At 41.5% G+C, this 25,227-nt stretch overlaps 1 protein-coding gene across 3 annotated transcripts in view; it reads right to left on the bottom strand.

Annotated features, from left to right (window-relative positions):
* Positions 1-19,984, bottom strand: part of TRAF3IP1 (TRAF3 interacting protein 1) — a 46,359-nt gene extending 26,375 nt beyond the window's left edge. The window contains exons 1-7 of one of the 3 annotated variants that reach the window (XM_074829845.1): positions 19,808-19,984; positions 18,926-18,994; positions 14,453-14,614; positions 12,453-12,587; positions 11,832-12,296; positions 10,545-10,622; positions 2,677-2,752 (exon numbers count right to left, since the gene is read on the bottom strand). In XM_074829845.1, the coding sequence (XP_074685946.1) occupies positions 2,677-2,752; positions 10,545-10,622; positions 11,832-12,296; positions 12,453-12,587; positions 14,453-14,614; positions 18,926-18,994; positions 19,808-19,930 (1,108 nt within the window). In that variant the 5' untranslated portion in view covers positions 19,931-19,984. The remainder of the gene's footprint in view (positions 1-2,676; positions 2,753-10,544; positions 10,623-11,831; positions 12,297-12,452; positions 12,588-14,452; positions 14,615-18,925; positions 18,995-19,807) is intronic. The other 2 variants (XM_074829846.1, XM_074829847.1) reach the window with 2 other exon arrangements.
* Between the last annotated feature and the right edge of the window lie 5,243 nt (positions 19,985-25,227).

The following is a 25,227-nucleotide window of genomic DNA, read 5'->3' as shown; positions in this document are numbered from 1 at the left end:
AAGTCAACAGACATTCATATCCAAAATGCCAGATCTTTTCCAAGGTATTTAAGGTGCCTAAACATCTTTTTAATTTTTTTCCCCCCAAGTCCTTTTGAAAACATGGCTATTGATTGTTCTGAAAACACTACCCAAGCTCTGATATAACTTCAGTATTTTGCCTCAGAGACACGGAAACCTACTAAAACAGAAACCCAGCTTGGGACGCTCGGGAAGACACACAGCAACACACAATCTCTTTACATAGATTAATAATAGTGACATTGGCAGATTAAGTGAAGATCTTTATCTTTTGTTAGTCTAAACAGCATGTCCTTAGCCAGAGTTAGCTATTTAAGAGGCATCAATTCACAGGTGTTATTATATCTTCTGAACAGAGATGTTAAACTGATTTACGTACAATGACTTTTTCATGTGAAATAAAATATTAGCACCCAGGGCACAAAACCGTTGAAAGAAAATCTGAATGATAGTAAATAACCTGGTCACTGAAATAAGAGTAGGGGAGGAAAAGACCTTTAAATACAGACAGAAAGTGCAGTTACACTGTTGTCGTATGAGGTCTAGGTACCAGCCTGTTTTACTCCTTACCTCTGTGTTTCTCTAGGCTCTTCCTCTTGGCTTTGTTATACAAAGGGCTAGCAATAGTAAATTTAGATTCCTTTCTTCCTGATGTGAAAGTATTAAGTACTGGGAATATTCTGAAGATAATCTAGTTTCCAGTTAGTATGCTAATACAGCATTTAATACACTTACATACAAAAGCTGGTGACATAATCAATTGCAATGAAGCACCTTAACAGATAAAATTATTTACTTATTTGCAAAGCCTGACACAACTGTCTGCTATATTCAGCTAAAACCATCTCACGACTAAAATCTTCACTAAAATCTTGTCTAAAGAGACAAAGAGAAATGACTAATGGCAGGTGTGAGGCAGATGAGGAGAGATGTTTATTGATGGTTGTACCATTTGTTAAACAGCCCCAGTCAACAACGACTCAAAAGAGGTTGGTAAAATGGCCTGTAATCAATACCATTACAATTCATATCAATCCACTTCCTAGGACAAGCACGAACACCACAGTTCTTTTATCACAACTGACAGTCTTGACAGACTTAGCACTGAAGCAAGGATGAGATGACTACAGAGCTACCTCCTCATCTACTGTCTAGACTCAGGGTGGTGGCCACACCGCTACCAGGCGACTCCTGGCTGCCACAAAGAGATGGGCTTTTTACAGTTTCTCATTTCCCACTGATAAACCCTCTGGAACAAACAAGTTTCTGTCCTTCCTTCCCCAGCACTCTCAGCAGAAACGCAGCAGGGCTTGGTTCCTCACACCTGGTTGAGCTACTGTGGAGGATGACATGGGATAGGATCCGGTATTGATGATACCCAGATCTCCTTCCCTGTTCCAACTCACATCCCAAGGTCCTAGCCTGACATCAGCCCAGGTGCAATACAGTTGACCACAGCCATAATGACAGACGTTGGAGAAAGTCAAAAGATCTACAACCACGTGTCATTGTTTCAATACTCAGAGGAATCTTCTCTAATCATTAAATGGGCTGCAAGCCAGAGGTTTTGCTTAACACCTTATCTTCACATGTTCTCCAGCTTACACCTGGCACATTGTAAGCATTTCAAGCTATGGAAATCACTTAGAAAGGTTTGGCTAGACTTGAATTCACCCAACCATCTTTTCACTGAAGAAACCCCAGAAAGTTAACACAAATGTGGATGGTTTAATGTACTGCTTTATCAAACAAATACCCTGGTAAATCCCTTTCTGCGCTAGCCAGTACTGAGTTAATCTCAGGAAGCATGCCTTTTTTTTTTTTGGTGGGGGTGGGGGGGTGGGGAGTGTGACAGATACAATCTTTTCATTATAAACCCTAAATTTCTAATGACCAAACAGTAAGACTTCAGATCCTTGCAAAACAACTGAAAAATTCAGAAAATAAGTGAAGTTTGGATTCCCTAGCCAAATTTTGGAAGAGCACTCTTCCCAAATATTACTAAGTGATAAAGTTACAAATTCAGGGTTCATGGTTCTGTGATTTATCCCTACAGGAAAGCACATCTTGCCTCACAAATGTCTTTCATCTTACTACAACAATCTTAAACACCATATCTTAAGTCTTACTATAACAAAAATACTGTGCTGAATATTGCTCTGCTGTAAACATTTAACAAACCGTTACATGTGACTTTATGTAAAGGTAATGTGCAGTATTTTTATCAACTCAGACATACTGTCCACTAATCCTCAGTGATAGGGAAAAAAAAAAAAAAAAAAAGCCAAAGTTTTGCAAGGCATCATTTGCCTAAACTTGTTAGATTATTAAGCAAAGAAACAGTCGTTGTGAAACTAACAGAAATAGTTGTAGACCAGCTAGAAAAGCCCATTCAGAGAGAACACAATAAATAACAAGAGCATGCTGAATTGATCTCTGCAATTGTGCATGAGGAACTCGAGCAAACTGAACTGAGTACCACTTTCTGTGTATCAAATCCATGCAGGAAAATTGCCTATTGGATTCATAAATGCAGACAGGGAGTATAAAAAAAAGCACTGAAAACAATAAACATGGATATTTAAGTATTTATGCTATTCCTATTCAATAACCCTCCAGCATATTTAATAGAAATAATATCCTCCCTCTAGTTACCTTCTCCTCCGGGTTTGGCGTGTTGCCTTGATCCTTTTGTGGAAGGCTGCCTTGATATTCCTGCAGGACTTTCACTCTTTAACAAAAAAAAAAAAAAAAAAAAAAAAAAAAAGCCCACAAGTTTATATAACTGCATATAGAAAAATTATATATTTATAAATAGAATTTACTTAATGTGTTGCTTTTTTTAATCGGTATGTATTATACATAAAAATATTCACTTACAAAACTGATCCACACATAAGAATATGTCAAATGTTAAGAATATATCAAATGTATTTTCCTCAAAGTCTACAGATATTTATCCTGGATACATGCTAGTTATTTTCTTTTAAATGAATCTATATGATTAGATTTCACTATTGTAAAGACAACTTCCAAATGGGAACTAAAGAGTATCCAAGGCAGAGCAATCTTGTGAAACCTGTAGAGCATCTAGGATGCCACTTCTGGTCTTGGGATACAATGCTTAGCTACCAGGGAGCTACTGAAAGGAATAAAATGCTAACCATCACCTATATGTTTCAGCTACATGAGATAACACAGTTCCTGTTTAACCTTCTGGGAAGTCTGTTAAATTTAATTCCAAAATAGAAACAAAGACTAAAAAACTGTGCCACTAGACTTAGTCCTTTACTCAAATAGCAACTTTCCTGGACAAAGACCCTGGACAAACTAAGAAACGGGTCCTGCCAGAAAGACCAGCAAACAAGCAATGGATGATCTGAAGGCGCAAACGGCACAGGAAGGAGGATAAGAGTTCAAAAGTGGAAAAGATTAAACTGGAAGAAAATTTAGGCCACTTGTGAGGACTCTGACCTTAGTCCAAAAGTGATTCAGACAGGACAGGAAATGAAAGCAGGCAAGCACACACGAGAATCATTTTGTTTTCTCTGGATACAGCTTGTACTGCCCAAAGTCAAGGACACCTGACTGACAATACTTTCTGCAAAGGCACTATGTTACACAACGGCCATACATCCTTGGAAAGGAGCAAGTGAAATCAGTAGGTCCACTTGGCTGGAGGCCGGGAAAAAGACAAGCACAAGCAGCAGCTTCTCGTGAGAGGAGATCAACATCGGTCCCTGGAGACAAGGCCACCAGGGCTGTGAGGTCCCCTGCGTGCAAAGTTATAACAGAGCCCGTGCACAGGTAGTGCTACAGGGGCTGAAGGCACCTACAGCACTTGCCCTACAAAAGGCTCAAAACAACATCCTGGCAAGAGCAGGCAGAGGGGCAGGTCCGTGAAAGTTGCCACTACTACAGGTAGGGTATACTACAGATTTAGTACTCACTCAACCTGAAGCACAGCTGGAGCTCAAATCACAGAATCACAGACTCATCTAGGTTGGAAAAGACCTTGAAGCTCCTCCAGTCCAACCATGAACCTCACACTGACCGTTCCCAACCCCACCAGATCCCTCAGCGCTGGCTCAACCCGACTCTTCAACCCCTCCAGGGATGGGGACTCCCCCCCTGCCCTGGGCAGCCCATTCCAACGCCCAACAATCCCTTCTGCAAAGAAATCCTTCCTAAGAGCCAGTCTGACCCTGCCCTGGCGCAGCTTGAGGCCATTCCCTCTTGTCCTGGCGCTTGTTCCTTGGGTCAAGAGACTCATCCCCCCTCTCTGCACCCTCCTTTCAGGGAGTTGTAGAGGGCCATGAGGTCTCCCCTCAGCCTCCTCTTCTCCAGACTAAACCCCCCCAGTTCCCTCAGCCGCTCCCCATCAGACCTGTGCTCCAGACCCTGCACCAGCTCCATTGCCCTTCTCTGGACACGCTCGAGTCATTCAATGGCCTTTGTGTAGTGAGGGGCCCAAAATTGAACCCAGTCATCGAGGGGTGGCCTCACCAGTGCTGAGCACAGGGGTAAGATCCCTTCCCTGTCCCTGCTGGCCATGCTATTGCTGATACAAGCCAGGATGCCATTGGTCTTCTTGGCCACCTGGGCACACTGCTGGCTCCTGTTCAGCTGGCTGTCAATCAACATCCCCAGGTCCCTCTCTGACTGGAAATGCCTCCAGAGAAGGTGCAAGGTGTAAAGGAGGACTCCTGCCAGCCCAACAAAACTCCTGGGTATGGGATCAGGTGGAAGGAGGCAGTCCATCCCTTTACACCAGTCTTGGCTAGCAGAAGGGGCAGACTTGGAAGTGGTGGACTTGGCAGTGTTAGGTTAATGGTTGGACTCGATCTTAAGGGTCTTTTCCAACCTAAATGATTCTATGACTTCTGCTTTCATGTAGCCCAGAGGATGGAGCTAGCGATGGGATCTGGCCCACTATGTATGCACACAGGATTTCCCACTTCTTACAGTACTGTACATACTAGTACCAGTAGCTTCCAACAAGCCATTCATACTTCTAATGACTTTCCTGTCTTTTTGACCTAACTCCCTGATTTCATTAGATACATTTGTTGCTGAAAAGGAAACAACCACCTCTGAACACAACAGAAGAAGTACAGGTGATTTACAGAATACCATTTTATGTTTCTGTGCTCTCTCTCCCCATAATGCATCTCTGCATCTCATTCAAAATCCTGAAATATGTTCAGCACCTCACAGGATTTCCTCCTTATCTGCTTTTTTGAAGTTTGTGTGAATTAATAGTCCATGAAGTTTGCATCAAGTTTTACTGTCAACCCTGCTGATAATGACCATATCAATAACGTAAATGAGAATTACAAGTTCTTCCATTTCCATGCAAATGTTAACATTATATGTTCCAATAACGTGCAAGAGAAAATGTCAAGTTACACAATGTAAAATATTCATTTTCCATAATATCTTGCATATAGGACAATAGACCATACATGTTGTAATGGAAAATAGCACTACAAGATGTTTAAAAATACAGGACACTAGTAAGTATTTTCACTCAAATTACTTTAGGTGACCATGCAAGAGAAATATCCCACCTCTACAGGCTTACAACAACATACCCACTGGTGCTGGAGAGACAGCTACATGAAGGAGGGGAATGAAGCTTACGTGTCAAGAACAATAATGATAAGTTTGCTCTGAAGGCAAATGTTGCTTTTTTTATATGCTATAATGCACCACAAGCTCAAAAGAAGTTCTTGACAAACAAAGGGGAAACGCTTATTAACAACAATCACGGTATGCAAATTGTGATAAACTGAGAAACTGAACCATTTGGAGGTGCTTTATAGGAAAGTGAGCAGTCTACACAAGAGTCACCTTCAGCAGTTAGTTTAGGTCCTTTAGAAACTACATATCCTTCGCCTCCATGACTAATATAACGTGCACGCTCAGAACTTCAGGTATACAATCAGCCAGAAGAAAGCCCTACATCCTACACTTCATAAAAATCTAGCTGAATGGTCAGTACATGGCCCTGCTTTGACATAAACTAGTTTTGACTTTATACTATCTTCACTGGATTATTACAGTTATTATTGGACCCACAACCAGAGCTACCAATATTTTTGTTTCACTCTTTAGGAAATAGTGGCATGTTATAAAGAAAAATAGACAGAAGTCCCAAAAGCATAGCTAATATTGAAGTGGTTAATCTTAATCCTAGTTCATCTTAGTTACAACCACCTTTCACAACCACAACATTACGCAAGGAGCAAAAAAAAAAGCTCACATACCATCACAGTCTGGCTCTATGGCCCCACAGGCCACATCTGGTACACTCAACTTCAGCAGCTCTTTGGGTGATGTAATTATTAGCACAGGTGGGGAAGGACTTGAGAATAGGTGCTGAGGCTTCTGGAGGAGTGGATTCAGTCATTTATTTATGTCAGGTAGTGACTACAAACACTGCTTAACGTTTTTATAGAGCCACATGTGCACACTGGCAACAGGTGCAAAGTAAAAGCTAAAATTTAATCACTATGGTAGCACACAAAAACATAAATCCCACAATATTTATGATTTGAGTCTTTCCAAAGGGAGATAAAAATAGGTCATTCTTCTTACAAATTCAGAGGCTCCAAGACTTTGAAAAGCTGTCACTGGAGCCATTAAAAAGAAATCTTACAGTTCATTTCACACCATCCTGGAAAAAACATATTAAAGTAGAAGCCTAGATGGATCCACTTCCCAGTTTTGAGTAATTACATTTCGATTTGGAGAGGATACAGCAGCCTGCTGTAAACCATCCAATCTGCTGTTCTGTCCTCATTATTAACCTTTAAATAGGTTGACTTTAATTTTAAGACATAAGAAAACAGGTCAAGAAGAAGAATATGCTTTGAAAAGACATCCTGCCAAACTGTTAATTCTTCCTCCTTCCTAACAACCAACCTCTACATTCATGAAAGGATGTCATGACCAGTTTCTATCAGTGACTTGTATACTGCTCTCATAACTAATTCTGTCCATGCTTACATATACCTCCTCTAGCCACAGCCACTCCATGCATCAACAGTCAAAGGCAGAAAAAACACTCCCACCCAAGCAAGGCAGGAGGACAATCATTATATAAATCAGCCACTCTGATTTTTCCCCTCTAATTCATCAGATTTACTGATAGTTCACTAATAATAACCAAGAATTAAGTCTGTGAACAGAAATCTAATTCAATCAACCCTCCACAATACTTTTCTTCTATTCAGATCCACAGTGCCAGGAGGCATATTTGCATGTATATTGTAAATAGTGTGTGCATATAAGTTTTATATAAATACAAACATATATAAATACATTTTTAAATTTTGAGCAACAGACTAATTCCTCAACAGATAAACACAGCTCATTTCTAATGCTTTTACTGAAAGCTATGTATCCCTCAAAGGCTTTCTTTGCTCCTTCCCTCAAACTGTCAGTATTTGCAGTATTTATTCCTAAAATGGTTATCATGATTAACAGGCAGAATTTATTAGTGTGCAACAGCAACAAGGAAAGATCTCTACTTGCTAAGGTCAATTTGATTGCTGTGGAGATAAAACTTAAGAAAATATCGATCAATTATCTCTTCCTCAAAGGAAAGCTCACAAGACTGTGTTCTATTGGTGTCAGCTTATGCTAATTAAAACCTTTCAAACACAAAAAGAACTATTAGATAAATCCCACTTTTTAAAATGTAAGTTTTAACGAGCAGGTTTCCATAGAACAATTCTCTCTGCTGCTTCTAGGGCAGTTATGTCTTATTTTCATTCAGTAGTTGTTTCATTATATAGTCAAGATGAGCTCCAAGAGAAATAGAAGTTCATTAGATATGAGTTAGAGGCTGATTCAAGTGACCAGTTCCAGAGCAATACAGTTTGTAGGGCAAAAATAAAAGTCATTATAGAAGTGGCCAAAAGTGACAGGATATTACAAAACGCCTTAGCCAAGAGTTTCAGCAGCCATCTGTAAAATGGAAGAGACTTTTCCAACGTGTTTGGCCTCAGGGGTAAATGACATACCTGTTCTGCAGCCACTTTCACATAAACAGCACCATACGCTCAGAAGCTCTATGACCTGAATCACCTTTTGTCAAAAGACAAAGTTATCTTCATTATTTAGAGAGTTCAACAAGTCATGCTGTGAAGTGTCTGTTTCAAACAAGACTTTTACGTGAGATGGACTGAGAGCTAACAGAATAAACTCAACTCGCTCTGATCACAAACAGGGTGGTATGCAACAGCTAGCCTTGAAGGAGCAAGTAGTCTTCTGATTGCCATGTGTTAGCCAAATGTCTCTTCTTAATTCCTACTTATACTTGCTTTCTTTTAGTTCCAGAAAATTATAGATAACCATGTGATGACTATTATATACAGAGTTTCTTTAGGACCAGAAAATTAAATTTAAAAAAAAAAGTCAACCTGTCAAAATTTAAGTAGCATTTTAAAGCTGGCCTCTAATAATTAGCAGCAAGAAAAATTATGACTTGCATGAATACAGATAGAATCTCATCAAGACTCCTAATCACATAGGAGCAAAGCCAGGAACTAAACTAAAGTGCTAGCTTTGTTGTACATGTAGAATATGAAAAAAAAAAAAAAATCTAAATGAATTTGTTCTCTAAAGTAAATGCAGCATAAAAGCCATTCAGCCTGAAATTCTGTGACATCTCAAATGAAATAAAAGTTCCCATTTCCCCAGTTTTTTCCCCAATTTTTTCCATGTTCTTATGCTGTCAAGCAGTGTGTCTGAAGAAAGGACCCAATTCAAATACAGAGGAAGCAAGATGGAAGTCAAGTGGAAGACTAATAGCCCACTACAAGGTGAAGCCATGTAAGACTAGGCTTGGAAGGAAAAAGAAGCCATGGCTAGGAGTGTGAGGATAAAGAGAGCAGGACCAGGAGCCAGGGTAAGTGGGTAAATGAGCGTAACAGGAACAAACGAGAAAGGAAGAGGAGGTTAAGCCTTAGGGCAGAAAAGAGTGGGTGACATGTTAGGTACTGGCATATCAGCCACTGCTTGAGAGGGGCTGCTTCACATTGTTTCACTTGTATTTACAAAAAGCTAAAAGACAGATGCTGAAGATTTATTAATTATGCAGCAGAGACTACAAAATATGATTCAATACTCTTCATGTGCATAAAGACAGAAATTGTTTCTCTTCTTTTTAATACACTTGCTTCACTGCCATGTGACTTAAATGGAGCTACAGTAGTTTAAATCAGGGTAAATCCCTGGAAATAAAGGCATTACCCTGCTGTGAAACTACTGTGAGGACAGGAAGATCAACCACAGTCCATTAGATGCACTTTCCCATTATTTCATTCTGGAATTTCCTCTAAATCACTTTGTGCAGCTATCTTAGCTCTCCAGCTCTAAAAAGTCATCGGGAACATTTTCATTTTATTTCTTGTCTTCCACAGTCTTAAGATGATGACCATTTGTCATACGCTGGCCTAAGGTGTGTGTTTTCATCACCTAAAACCTAAGCAGCGTCTACTGTTACGCAAGCAAGTAGAGGAAAGCTTGTCATCTAGATTTAAGGTAAAAACCCACATGCCTTGGAATCACTCCCAAAAGCACTTAAGACAGGAAATGAAACTTTACTGCCCCAGTGTATTATTGTGGTGCCCAAGAGCACTACGATAGTTTGGGATGAGGCTCAGAATTTCCATTAGAGACCCAATTTGCAGGAAGTTTAACTTGGCCATGAACATTTGCTTCAGGCTAAAAACTATTTTATAAGCTCTCCCTCCAAGTGCCAATAATTTAAAAAGTTTCGTTGGATTTCAGTCAAAGAATAGCTATAAATTTGTCATCTCATGTAGAAGACACGATGATGTCAGTGCCCCATAGACTCTCAACAGAGACTCCTGCTAGACTTGGGATCCTGCCTATTTTTTTCTAGCCTTAGCTGCTTTAGGTTAATTTATTGAGGCTCACTCTTTAAAACATTTAGCCATATGGCTCCATAATTCCACGAATTGCTTCAGGTCATCAAGAAGCAGCAGATGCAGACACAATGGTATCACAAGCTACTGTTCAGAGGCAATTGGTGAGTTGCTATTCTGCCCTACCATCATCCAGCTGCAAAACATGGGCCCACACACAACACTGGATTCATCTGCTTTCCAAAACAGAAACTTCTATTAGTGTACTGAAAAAAAAAAAAAAAAAAAAATAACGTAACAGCTTTCCAGGAAAGATTCAGAGGAATAAGCAGAAAATTCTGAACAAATATTTCTCCTGAAGTACCCAACATATCAATACACAGAAATAAAATCTGGAAAATGAAATAAACTGAGTAGACTTTTTTTTGTCCAAGCTCAGAGAAATTTAAAAAAAAAACCACCCACAGCAAAAACACCAAACAACCAGACAAGTTTCTATTTTATAGCCCTAGAACTCGTCATCTACCTACCTTTCAATCCTACATTCTTTTCATGCAGACTCCCACATCATTCTAAATGCAACACTTTCAGTATTCACCTTCCCAGATCTTCTATGCTACTAACCTCATTATCTGGCTGGCACTTGCTGTCTTTTGTTGGCCTCTGTATTTTTCTAAGCGTGGATTCCTCAGCATCTGCGGACTGAAAAGAAATTAATTGCTTTAGATTCAGTGTGCTGAGAAGTGAGCTAGTTACCTGAATAATGTGAAAGGGGAAAGGAGCACAGAGTTGAACTGAGCACATTACAACGTGCACCCATCTACCTTATCCATTTACCTGTCCCCTTTACCTTGTCTCCTCCGAATGACTAACCAAACAAAATCAACAGTTAAACATTGTTCTCTCTGAGTACTATCAGGAAGGCAAGAATCCTTAAGGCCAGCAGACACGTGCTGACAGAAGTGCTTTCTCACATCTAACAAAATTAAACTGCCCCTTAACAGAAGCACCTCTGATGTCCATTAATCCCAAATTTCTACCATGAGCCACCATGTAACAGAACAGAAAACGAGAATAGGAAATATTTAGAGGAGGAAGAGCGAAGATAAAAAGAACAGTAAAATGAAAGGCAATGAAGAGATGTCTCTTAAGGCAGTTTAGGCCTTTACTCTGAGAAGGCCTGAAGTATGGGGAAACAGGGGATGTGTTCATTCTCAAAGATGCAACCTGATGTGCAGAGTCCACTGCAAATAGAGCACCATTGCAAGAGGGAAATGATTCGACCTAGATGGGCTTCCCAACTGTTCTTTCAAGGAGGGGGGGGGGGGGGGGGGGGAAATCAAGCTAGAAGTCAGCAGCTTAATCTAGAAAGCCAGAAAAAAACTACAGATGTACAAGTCCATCCTGTGTGTCCTGATATGGAAGAAGTAAGCTCAAGAGAGATATTAATGACTAGTCATAGCCCAAAGGAACTCTCTTCAGCCCCATTTTCCCGAAAAGCTGCCTCTGGCTGCAACAACAGCACGCATTACTGGGAAGACACATGAAGATAGAAATACACAGTTCCAACAGTCACTGTCACCTCTCTCTGTCAAACATAATCTAATGTGATCAGAATTCGGACATGCAGAGCTCAGAACAGAAACTGCTTATTAGATGTTCAGGAAGCACAGTCAGATGAGTCTGATGGCTCAAGTCAAGATGTATTGTGAAGTTACACATATGGCCTCAGTCACACTCTTACCAGATCAAATCCACACCAACACTTTCACTTCATGAGAGTAACTGCCGTTAAAGAAAGTATTTAATTGTTAAATGAGCAGAAATACAAACATGCAAGGCCTTTAGAAGAAAACTTCAGTCCTACCACAGCATGCAAAAAGTTATTCTCTGAAATGAGATTTCAATTACCTTTTTCTCTGCTTTATCCTTTCCATGTTCTCTTAAGTGCTCCCCATCTTTTTCTCTGTCCCTTTGTCTATCCCTTTCCCGATCTTTTCCTCTGTCTTTCTCTCGTTCTCTGTCCCTAGCCTTATCTTTGTCTCTTCCTTTCAGTCTGTCCTTTTCTCTTCCTCCTTCATTTTTTTTCTCTCTTTCCTGTCCTTTATCACGCTCAAGATCATCTTCTCGTTCTATGTCTCCTTTTCCCTTGTTTTTTTCTGTTTCTCTTCCTTGCTTGGTTGTTATGCTTTTGTTTCTTTCCCTTTCTTGTTTTTCTCCTTCCTTAAAGGTGTCTCTTTCAGGGTCTTTGTGCCTGTCTTCATTATCCTTCTGTTTATCACTTTCCTTTTCTCTTTCTTTGCTCTCTTTCAAATCTCCTTTGGGTTTTCTGTCTCTGCTTGAGCTTCTGTCTTTAATTTCAGTGTCTCCTCTACCCTAAAACACAAGTAAAAACTAAAAATTATTTCTAATACACGGAACCCTATCACACAGTTACTTTACACAGACGAAACTGCACGGTAAAAAAGCCCCAAACAAACAAATCATAAAGAGTGTTGACCCTTGTACCCCACAAAAGTTGCAAATGCCTACCTCTTTATGGCTTTTGTGTTCTTCTGTTTTGGATTCTCTCCTTTCTTTATCTCGAGATTTAGAGGAGGGAGGTTTCCCTTTAGCATCAGCTCTTTCCCCAGCTAAGATCCTTTTCACAGCAGTATCACTGGACAGCTGCAAGGAATAGAAAAACATCACTGAACCGAGTAAGTTATTTTACGAAATGTCTCCTTTCTTCCTAACTCTGTAATCAACATGTCTTGGGTTGGATTTTTCGTTGAGTTTTTTGTTGGTTTTTTTATAAATAAAGCTCTTATTTCTGCTCTTTTGGAAACATTCTTTCACAGGAGTAACAATGCTCTAATGTCAAATCCCTCCTTATAATAATTTGATTTTATGTACCAGAGCTAACTGAATATATAGTGCTTTTTATGTATTATGGTACAATAGCAATTCTCATTGTAACAACTTAAATATTTTTCAAAACAGTAGGGTAAATGACTGTCAAATCCTTATACCACAATGGCTAGATTAGTTAAACACTCTTAAAACTTTACATCCACTCTTAGGCCACTCCACTTTCACCTAATACTTCCTTAATCAGCAACAGTCACTAAAGAAAACTACATTAAGAATTACTTCCAAAAAGCTGCAGTTACACTGTTTAAAAAGCTTCTGCACCTAGTTCATTTGTTAAGATAACAGGCAATTATTAATTAGATAATTTAGACAGCAAATTAACATCATGTCCAAGTGCCAAAGAGTTTGACTACATTAACAAAAAAAGGAAAAAAACATCACATTGCCAGGGAATTCTCCTTCCTGAAACAGGAATGGCTTTTAGATCACTAAAACTGATATTGCCCTGGGGGTTGACTCCTGATTCTCTCTTGGTTTGTAAATGCAAAAGTATGAATTTTTGTGGGTTTTCACATTTAGACACAAACTTCTGCACATTAGCAACATTTGCCTGAACTACGTAATTCCAAGCAGTGTGCTCAGCCCAGCACTAGAAGTATCAAGCTAGAGACTGAAGGAAATCTTTTTCACAATGCTTATATTTCACAATAAAAGCCGAGGCACTAATTATCTTAGCTCAAATGGGTGGACTACATCCTCTGGGTATTAAATCTCACCACAACATTCTACAAAGCTGTTCCATCAAGCACATCTTCAAACTCATCCAGTCTCCGTGCATATGTTTATCAACTTCCCCCCTTCCTGCTCTCAAGCAACTCATAGGGAAGAAACTCAAAGCACTCAGCTAATTAAAACAAAATGATGAGCAGATTATCAGATGATCCAAACTAAATTTGCAGACAGCCTCTAAACACTGTAGTATTTCATGGTTAAATATACACAGTTTCTTCACACTCATTAATTCAAGGGTTTTCAACAACACCTTTGTATTTCAAAAATCTCTGTAACACCTATAAGCAAAGAATCCCCATTACTTTTAATGACACAATTATTTTAAGAATACAAGAATTATTTTAAGAACTGCCCCTGCAGTTATTTTTAACAGGTTATCAAATTTCTCCTTTGCTGCATTTCCATATTCAAAAAAGTAAAAAAAAAAAAAAAAAAAAAAGGCAGCACATTGGAAAATTACTTTTATAACAGAATTAGAGATTTGACTGAAATTTTAAAGGACAGAAAGTCAAAGGCAGCAGCATCAGGTCATATAATTCATGTGTCTGATGTGTCTGCATCCAAAAGTTTTAAAAGTTCTGAAGCTTCATATTCTTCTTCAAATCTAATAGATGTTATTAAATGACCAATGAATAAAGTGAAAAATAAAAACCAGTATACATTAAAAGCACTAAAATATCCAGAACATATTTGCATGGGGACCTGGCTTAAACTCTGCTAAGGATCATATACTATTTCTCTGTTGTTGTTGTTGTTATTATTGTAAGTAGTGATCCAATGTTTATCTTGTGTAATTAAAAATAGCAGATAAGTGTTAATAATGTCTGTTGCAAATAAGCTCTGATAATATATCACCATGTGTATAAAATATATATGTGATATCGTACCTTATTTAAGCAACACTTCCCAATTGCTTGAAGAAATTCATTGGTTTTTTCTGGTTCATGTCCAGCCACAACACGTGCTGGTTTTACTGACAGTGGCTCCCCTGTTACCATTACAACAGCATCAATTGCCTTCTGAAGGAAGCTGATTTTGGCATCTTTATCCTGGTAAAAGAGCAATTAAGAAATAATACTGAGACTCCAAAATAATTCCACACACCACCTAAAGACTAGAAAAACTCTGATGGGAGGAATAGTTGCAGAAAGCATTTCGTACAACAAGAACAGCAAGTGGTTTGTAAGGTCAGGAAAGAGGGCTGCTCCTGATTTATATAGCTATTTATTTCTGATTAAGAAATGACAGCTTTGATAATGGATGAACATTGAACTGGAATGACTAAAGTGAAAGTATAACTTTGCCTTTTTAGTATGTTGATCATTTAGCTCCAGTGCATTTTAAGACTGCTATAGGACCCTTTGCATTCTATTTTCAAGCATTACGTGTTAAAGAAGATAAAAATTTTGTTTAAGAAATTATTGTAAATATTACCAAAGGAATTACTAAAGAGTTATAAAAAGACTGTTACAGCAGATATTGCTCAGAAGGACAGTTCTTCCCCTGAATATTTTTCAGCACAGAAGTCCCAAAGTTACAGGACTAACGTGAGTCTAAACTGAGACTTACATGCTTGTACACACACTTTACAAACCAGACTTAACAGTGAGTAAAGAAAACATATGAAAGATGGTGGGAGAGGGATACAGGCACATATTTTTATCTCCACAATGACCAGATGTGTTTCAGTTTTATAATTATACTTTACAAACAACTTTCCCCAAGTGCCCTTCAGTAAAGATGATGTCTTTTAGCGATTATGCAAAATCATAAGAAAAAAAAAAAATAAAGACAAAATAAACAAACCCCCACCAAGTGAAATTTTATTGGAGGGTTCCTGGCTCAGAGAATGAAATCATGGTGTGAAGCCTCTACAGCTGCAGAATACTCAGGAGGAAAAAGAAGATTTTTATTAATAAAACATAATAAAACTCAAGGAATATTCACCAGGTCCAGCACAGAAGTCTACTCACTCATCCTTTACAGTCATGAGTGGAGATGAAGTATTTTACTAGCCTGTTAAAAAGTAAACCCATGTGAGAAGAACTCTCTGTGTGTGTTTTAATAGGCTTCAGTTCAAAAGGGTATGAGCTACCGCATTCAAACTGATAACTCAAAAGCAGACCACTGCCATTTCAGTTGGTTCAGAAAAGCAACGGTTGTCATTATCCAGTAAGACACCTGATTTTGCACTGCACTTACTGTCTGAATATCTCAGGTGAGCAGATCCAGAAGGACCTGGATCGAATCGACAGACGTACCGATACAGAGGAAAGCAAGAGAAGCCAGTATTTCCTCCGCTGAGGAAGGCCAACGCTCTTTACAGGCCATGGGGTAGCACTACCCACTCCTGGGGCACTGGAGCTTAACAGAGCTGTTCCTGTGGTATCTCAAGCCCCAGAGCCCCTCTCCATAAACCAGAACCTGGTTCTGCTGCAAGCACGTGCATGATAGCTATAGGCGTGGGAAGACAGTCTCCAGAGTCAGGGTACTTCCCGTCTTCAGCTCTTCCAAACGGATTAAAACAAACAACTGCCACATAGCTGGGATTTTCAGATTGTCTCCATTAACATCAGGAGCACTTCACCCTCACCAGTGCTCCCTGCATTCAAAAATAAAAAAAGGGAAAGAAGGAAATACTGCAACCCCCTTCTATTAAAATAGTTGTCTGTCCTTCCAAGGACATATGCGATCTATTAATTTTGGGAAGGAGACAGGACGCTAATCTAAAGCAAACATTTTCAAATTAAGATCCAAAACTTCCTCCTACATCCTCATCATTTTCAGCAGTTACGTTATCAGTGTGTTCTGTCCATGTAAAAAATCCTTATGAACCCAATGAGAAATCTACAGCTCCCACCTGCATCAGCAAATAAAATGCTATCAAAGTAGAACCAAACATCTGAAACAGTGCTGAGAGGTTAAGAAAATATTTTTTATTGTGTAGAGCTCAAAAAAAAAGGTATCTCATCTCCTCTATTTCAAGTGGTAGGACTTTTTATATATATAAAGACTTTTTGTGTGTGTATATATATATATATATATGAAGCTAATGTGAAAGATTAAAAGAATAAGCCTGATATCCAATCTTTCCATTTATAAGAGAACAACTTTTTACTAGACCCAACAGGATGAACCTTTCTTATAAACATGCAGACAGCTGGTAAAAAAGGTGTTTTTGTTTCAGAGAAGTCCCAACAATTAATGAATCCTCACGCCTTAAACCCCCCTTACATCTCTCTCCAATTGATCGCTCTGACTGTACATCCCTGAAACAAACTGGAACTCGGTGATGTCCCCGTGCCTGCTCTGCAGGCCAGATTTGGCTGTGGGATGCTCCCAGCCTGCTTCCCACATCTTTCTATGCAGGAGGAGGGGACCAGCGACCCAAGCAGAATGTACTGTCCCAACACTGGAGACATAAAAGGTAGCACAGAAGAAACGGTGGGTACTTCAGGACCCCACTACGTCCAGGTGGGAGAGGTGAGTTGAAACTAGAAATGAAGATAGTTGCTGCACGTATGTGTGCATAACACTGCATAGCATGGAGAAGAGCATGTCCAGACCAGGAGCCAGCCCCAGCTGCCACAGAGGACAGACCACCAGCTTTGGGCTTTCCTAATTTCAGTCTATGCACCTCGTGATCTGCAACAGCACAGCACAGCCAACTTGCAAAGAGCACCTCTCATTTTTTCCCAGCCCACAGCAAGGGCACCACAGGTTACAGCACTGGGAGTATTTCACAGTGGGTACAAACCTTTTCTTTTTTCTGAAAGCATCCTGCCTGCTCCAAGTCTGTGCATCTACTGCCAGACCCTCACAGCAGAGGAGTGCTGTTTCCTAGTGTTACATAAAGCAGATCACCCTCACATAGAAATATATAGAGTTACTCACAACACTGACTCTAGCTGCTGCTCTCAGGCTCTAGCTCTTTGTGGGTAGTTTTGGACTCTGCATAAAGATTATTCTCCTGGTTTTCTACAAGTCCAACAGAAATCACAGCAAGGAAGCATCCTGTGAGAGCCAAGTCTTTCCCCTGACCAGTGTTTTTGAAAAGAGGAACACCAGCTAAAGATGTTTTCCCCCACACCACAACATTTTGATCTCCTCTGTCTGAACTCTTGAAAACCACAATCTCATGGACTGTGAAAGAAATTCTCAGAGAGGTACTCAAGATTGGTGCAACTTCACAGCTATCACAGTACGTAGATACAAAGACTTACTCAGGAGTTGTTAGGAAACCTGCTTTTTCAATCCACAAATAAAATGCATGGTGCTCTCCCAAGAAGAGGCAGTGTGTGCTAAGCTGCTCTTCGTCACAGAACCTACTGACAAGCTTCAACAGGAACAGTATCAACAAAAACAACAATCTGTTGTATAAATAACTTAGATTTTAGTTATCCTGACAACAATAAGAACAGTCACAGAAATAAATGTACATATCAGACTGATAATTAGCTGCAAGAAGTGCATAGAACATCCATGCCACCAGCTGTAGGATGACAAGCCAGGCTCACAGACCTCACACTTTCAGTTGCTATGTTAAACAATCACCAAGGGATGTAGCTGTCTAACTAGCAACATACAAACACTGCATTATTTGCCATGAATAAGCGACCAAAGTTTCCAATCAAGTCGGTAGTTGGAGAAGTCAGCATCAGCTCAGCAAAGAGGCAGACAGTAGAAAAGCAGCAAATGAAGACTAAAGTCACCCTTGTACTTAAGAAAATCAGTTTTCAGTAATAACATTAACCTGCTCTTTCAGTTATTAGCTGTTTGTATACAGTAATAAACCTACTGTGGAATGCATATGCTAGATGAATACCTCAGCAAGTCCTGGAATATTAAGCAAGAATATTTACTGTATATATGTATACAGTGCATATACATATATACGTATGTGTGTATACACACGTATAGAAAGCAATAAATATAAAACCATACATTCCATTGAGAGACCCCAAGACTCTAAAAAGCTGTGTGTGGATTTCTAGTGTTGGTGATTTATTACCAACACCTAACTACTTCAAGGCAATCTCACTACATGAGGGTTTTCATCTGTAATACAACAGTATTTTGGAAACCCAGATCTGGTCATAGATTAACCTTCACTGTTTTGAAATCTGTGCAGAAATAGTTGTTTACACATGCTTGTTTGTGTCACATCCACAGATGCAATCTATATGCCTTCACCTCATGCATTGTACAATATAACCAACAGGCAGTAGCTTCTACAATTTCTTCACAAAACTAAAGACAGGTACTTGACATCAAACACCGAAAAGACCAAAAGCACTTTGTGGCAAGTTTCACAGAACACTAATATTAAAGCTAAATAAATAAGGAAGCTTCATACCCACCTTAACGTTATCTGATTTCAATTCAAAATCCGTGTAAAGTCCTTTCATAAAACCTGTCACTCTAATTACCTTCAAAACAGAAGAAAAGGAGTAAGTTAAGAACACTTGGAGGCCTCTGTTCAATAAAGCTCATGCGGCAACAGGAAATACATTGGCCTTATTTGCTTTCAGAGGTGATACCTTGTTTAGAACTATTTCTAGAGCAGGTTCAGAGGTCTGCTGTGTCTCTGAACATGCTCTGGAACAATGAGACCTAATCCTTGCTTACAGCTCAGGCCTCCCTTTGTATTTAATTCCATCTTTAACCTTGATGGTTGGTGAATCTGGAAGATTCACAACGTAAACACCAGCATATGCATTTTAAACATAGCTCTGCATTATCCCCTTATTGACTACAGGTATAATACATATTATGTATCATTATATATATAAAATTATATATGATTACATATATAAAAGCAGCAGCTCAGTGAATGCAAAAATTAAGACTTTTTTTTTTTAAATGGGAGGTGGAAAAACAATCTACTAGCACGTTTCATGAAAGATCAAATGCACGGCAGACTGAGGAAAAGAGTCAGACCCCTCGTCTCGTCTTAACCACCACCAGACACCCTCAAACCCCCGAGATTTCCTTGCTACTCGGAGCATACCCTCCGCAGCAGTGACCCGCGTGTGCCACCCAGCCCTGTGCAGGCCCCGGATAAGGTGCCGAGGTCCCCGGGTGTCCCCCCGGCAGAGCCCCCCCCCCAGCCCCGCGCCTGAGGGACGCCCCCCCCCCCCGCGGCAGCCACATCCCCGCCCGCCAGGGGGCGGCCGAGCCCGCAGGGAGGCCCTGTTGCCTAGCAACAGCGGAGCGGGCCCACAGGCCGGTTCCCGGCCCACCTCGGTGATCACGTCGTGCAGGTAGCGGAAGGGCGGCTTACTCAGCAGCCGGTCCGTCAGCGGCGGCTTGCGGATCACGCGGCCTAACGACTCCTGCGTCCGCCGCACCACTGCCTCGTTCATAGCGGCGGCAGCGGCGGGACGGCGCCGCCGCCGCCACCGGCGGCTCCGAGCATTCCCGGCCTGCCCCGCGGCCCGGGGCGCCTCACTGCGCAAGCGCAGAGCCGGGGCAGGCGGTTGCTAGGCACAACGCGGCCCTAGCAACCGGCCCGCGGCCTGGTCGGGCCCTGCCCGCCCCCGCCCTGGGCCTGAGGGAAGAGTCCCTGGAACCAGCCCCGACGCCTCTTGTCCGGCAGAACTAGTCACACCCCAGCCCCTTGTTTGAATAGTCAGCAAATAAACCGTGCTCAGAAACGGCAATTGTATCTTGCGGTGGTTTCTTTTTTAATTGTCCTTGAAGTAAAGAAGAGTGATGGATGGGAGAGAAGCAGGGAACGTCAGGATTGCCCGATCCTGCATCACACTCCCTAGCAAAGCCAGGCCACAGCCGTTAAGAGCACAGGACCCCCAGCACCATCCTTGTCTCCTGCAGTCCCCTGCCACCAGGCAGCATGCTACACCCTCCCTGCAACCCGCTTCGTCCTCACCCCATTGCAGCCCTCAGCAACCAGCAAAAACCTGGCTGTACCCCAGACTCCACATCGTTGCCAATCTCCCTGACCAGGTTTGGGAACCTGGGAAAGAAAATCCTGCTCTTCTGCTCAGCCAGTCATGACCACTAGTGTTTGAAGGCTGAGGGAACTGGGGGGGTTTAGTCTGGAGAAGAGGAGGCTGAGGGGAGACCTCCTGGCCCTCTACAACTCCCTGAAAGGAGGGTGCAGAGAGGGGGGATGAGTCTCTTGAGCCAAGGAACAAGTGCCAGGACAAGAGGGAATGGCCTCAAGCTGCGCCAGGGCAGGGTTAGACTGGCTCTTAGGAAGGATTTCTGTCCAGAAGAGGTTGTTGGGCGTTGGAATGGGCTGCCCAGGGCAGTGGTGCAGTCCCCATCCCTGGAGGGGTTGAAGAGTCGGGTTGACCCAGCGCTGAGGGATCTGGTGGAGTCGGGAACTGTCAGTGCTAGGTTAACAGTTGCACTAGATGATCTTCAAGGTCCTTTCCAACCGAGATGATTCTGTGATTCTGTGATTCTGTGAAAGCTGAACTTCAACAGGACTGCATGGGGGCTATGCAGCTGTGCTTCAATTTACAGCTCCAACTCTCCTGCCTAGCTAAACAATCTTGGACGAATGAGTGAGATTTGGGAGCAAAAAGAGAGACTTTACAAAGCAAATTTGTCTGGTTCAGGCACGGAAAGAGGTTACTTTTTCAGCAGAGGAAGGGAAGTGGATGGCTTCCACGCTGACTGGGTAATTACACCTGGGCTCCTGAGAGCAGGTGGGTGCAGGGAAGTGATTTCTGCCATCCCCCAGCCCACCATGCTGGTGGGCTGATGAGGTTCCCAGACAGGCTGTGACTACAGGATCTGGTGAGCCTGGGAAGAAAGGAAGGTGTTGACAGCTTCTACATCCAAGGGCATCAGAAAAAGTCTCAGAGGAAATAAGAAGACTGGGAAGAAGCTGCTCTGGGGAAGAGGGTTGTTTGTTTTGGAATTGTGCGGTTTATCTGGATTTCTGCCACCAGCTCTCTACAAAGTATCTGAGATGCCTGAGAAGGAATCTCAGGGGTTTTGTTAAATTTGGCCTTTGGCATGCTCGTTTTGCTGAAGAGGTAGTACCCGGAGGAAGCACAGTTCAATTCAACTGAAGAACCAAAAGCTAACAACCCACAAAGTCTCCACAAATCCCTGTGGACCTAAAGGGAGGCACTGGAACTGAAAGAAGTACCCTAAGACCATAAAACAGAGAGCTTTAAGTTTAGTCTGGTGATCTAGTCTTTTTGAGGACCTTGGACTAGAATTGTTCACAGACGGGCAAGCTGAGACTAATCTGCCTGAAAATGTCAGTAGGAAATTCAGCTGACCACACAACATCAATAAGAGACAAAGCAGCGTAGCAAATGGTTCAAGAAAAGATTCACAGATCTCCAACATGTGCCAAAAGCCATCCTAACACCAAAAGGGTGGCACAATTCAGAGCACTTCACCACCATCACAAGAAGGAATAGATGTCAACACACACTGCCTTTTCCTCCAAGCTTTGCTGCCTCCCAGAGGAAGGGACGGACCTTTTCAGCCACTCGTTTGACTTAATACAGCAGAACTTCTTTGCAGAAATAGGCTGGAAAGCAGCAAGACAGCACCATGGTACGTACATATTGCTGGCCAAATATTCAAGGCCCAGCAGTGGGAATGTAAAGCTCCCTAGCTCTGTTTCTTTTTACGTACCGCAAACAGCAGGATTCTATCTCCAGTCTCAAATAACCTTATGAACTCAGTAGCTTATGCACACACATATGCAGTTTCCAACCCCTATCAGCTGAGATACCAAATGCTGATGTAAAATACAGATGCAGCTTGACAACGAAAAGCCCCCGTTGTCTGTCTTGGTCAAAGACACATCTAGTTCAAACCTGAGGATACCCGTATCGGGACACTAGTAGAATGGAAGGACGTACTGACTGCATTATCTTACAACAAGATATTTGTTGTTGACTATGATAAGTATTAGCAGGTTTTCATGCTTCATTGGGTTTCTCAGTTTTAAGACTTTTAAAAAAGGTAATGGAAAACCAACCAGTTTGTAATGGTGCAGAATTCTACACCAAGTGGGGATTTCTCCAAAGATCTCCATGTCATAGGATTTTGGAAGTTTACATTAAAATCAGCTCCTCAGGCAGAAATAAACATGCATACAATACCCCTTACCCTAACATCAAGAACAGCAACCAAACCAAGTCCACAGAAAGAGCCCGAGACATAGAAACAATGGCATTTGCTTGGTAGATGGCCTTCTGTTCTCAACGTGCTCTTGAACTCTCTAATCCCCTGTCCTGCTTTAAACAGATGTGGGTTTGTTTGCCTTTTAAATTACTACCACCCCTTAAAAGTCATGTTTTGCCCTCTGAGCTGCTAGTCAATGTGGAATTTGGAATTTTGTCCAGCAGTCCCACACATTTTGGATTATTATCAACCATCAAAATTACTCCCAGCCCATCAGATAAACATATCAGATGTATAGTTCAAACCACTGTGAAGACAGTATGCTTTTGAAGATCAGCAGGAAACTGGTGAAACACAAACTACTGTCGTGCTGTGCATCTTTGCTCCTAGATGATTTGAAGTAATTGTACTTTGATACTGCACAGGCCTGAAATATTTGGTTGGCAGGTTCTGCAAGATGCCTTGAAAAACATAGATTTAAAATAGTCTGTAGCTGCCGTAGAGTTCTGTAGAAGTCCATACTGTCTGCATCGCTGGATATGCTTTATTCTGTAAAGGATCTTTCTCCTGTGCTATTGCCACCAACTCCAGCACTGACACCAGCTTTGCCACATAGCATCTCCCCATGAGAAGTGGAGAACCATGAGCTTGGTTCTCCTGACAACACAGGAGTTTGCTTACCAGACAAAACACGGGGGCTCATCTGTACACCCACTTAGGTTGGGGACAATCATGCTCCACCAGCAGCCCAGGTTTACCTGACACTCAGACAAATGCATCCACACTCTGTGCTATATTGACAATTTTTTAATCTCAGCATGGAAAACTAAGGGTTGTGACTGTGCCCTCTCTTCCCTGCTGCTTTAACAGCACAACTCCACTGCAGTGGAAAACTAACTGTTTTCACTTGGCAGAGACACTTGGATGTGGCATCATCTTGTGAGTGTTTCAGAAAGCAGACTCCAAGGATGGGACTTCCCAGTGAACAGAACTCCCACCTGGGACCACTTATACAGTTCCCTTGCCCTAAAAGGTAATTGCACAAGCCCAGCACCTGCAATATGGAAACTGGTGAGATTTTCCATGTGTTCTGTCATATTAATTAGCTGTTCTCCCACCAGTAAGCCATGAAGAAATTGGTAACTATAGCTCTGGGGCTAATGATTTCACATTTTCATTCACTATTTCATTCTAATTGCAAGAAAAGTCAATGATGGGGAACCTACACAGTTTGGAAAGGAGAATGAAGCTGGCATTTAACACCAAGGGTGTTCCCCACTGCTGGCTCTGCGTTACTAAGCCAGCGCTTGCAATAAGAAAAGTCATTTTAGACCATGGAACTTTGGCCTTGCAGATTGAAAAATCCAGGTTCAGACACCAATTGCTCAAACCTACTCCTCTCCTTTCCCCCGTGTGATGGATAAAGATCTCCATCACACATTCCCCATTTCCAGGGCAGCTGGGCTCCATCTCACCAGTGCAACACACTGACAGATGCCAGTGACTGCTTGGCTACAATCTGTTACTGTAATGAAGTAGGCAGATATTTTAAAGTGCTCAGCATCACTTATGAAAGAGACTTCACACTTCAAAACACATGTCACTTCAAAATCTGAACCACGTCCAGCAGGCAGAGGGGAACTTCTTTCTACCATCCTACCTGGTGACAAGTAATACACAGACGTAGGCACCTTCTACACCTTTTTCATTTTTTGAATACAGGATGAATCTCAGCAAACCTTTTCTCTGCCAGCTGAGGTCCTGGCCTCTTACATACCTCTTTTGGGGCTTGGCATGGTCCCTGGTATTTGTTTCATTTCCTGGCTGCTTGCCATGAGATGTATTTGTAGGAGCTCCAGCTCAGCAGAGGCTCCCTTGCCTTGCCTCTGCCATCCGGCAGCAATCCAGCTTGGGAGCCACATCCCAGAGCTACAGATGGAGCCCGCTGGCTGATCCTGCTGCCTGGATCAGGGTGAAGCAGGCTTGCTGTGGCCTTTCTGTCCTTAAAGTGACAAAAGGATGCCATGTCTCAGGAGCGCTGTGTTACGGAAAGCAAGGCAGAAATGAGGTGAATTGCCTTTGTGAGTTATCTTTTCAGATATGAAAGCAATCAGTTTATAAACACATCTTAAATACATTTTGTGTGGAGCTAATGACTAGACAAACAGAGCTGTGTGGTTTCTTTGGTAGATTATTTCCTGCTGGTTTCAATCATTTCAGCACAGACTCTATACAAAACTTTAAAACATTTTGGTTTTCTTATCTTTACCTGCTTAAGGTATGTAATGGAGGGACCATTCAGAACCCTAACATAGATTTGGTTTGGCCAGTTGGGTTTGGTGTATTGGATAAGATCCAAACCACAATAAGCAGCCTGAAAGCTGCAACACGTTTACCTTGAGGAGTGTTAATGGAAAGGCTTGTTTGATTTATTCTGTTAAATCATATAAAAATAATTTTTGCAATTAACGGGTGTATGGTGCACAATCAGATTTCTTTTATTGGGAGAAACAGTTTCCTCTGGGTCTACTGAAGCCATGTA

Source organism: Strix aluco, chromosome 6 (genome assembly GCF_031877795.1).
Source record: "Strix aluco isolate bStrAlu1 chromosome 6, bStrAlu1.hap1, whole genome shotgun sequence".
Classification (NCBI taxonomy): Eukaryota; Metazoa; Chordata; class Aves; order Strigiformes; family Strigidae; genus Strix; species Strix aluco.
Note: the sequence above shows the minus strand (reverse complement) of the source record. Positions and strands in the feature narration are given on the sequence as shown.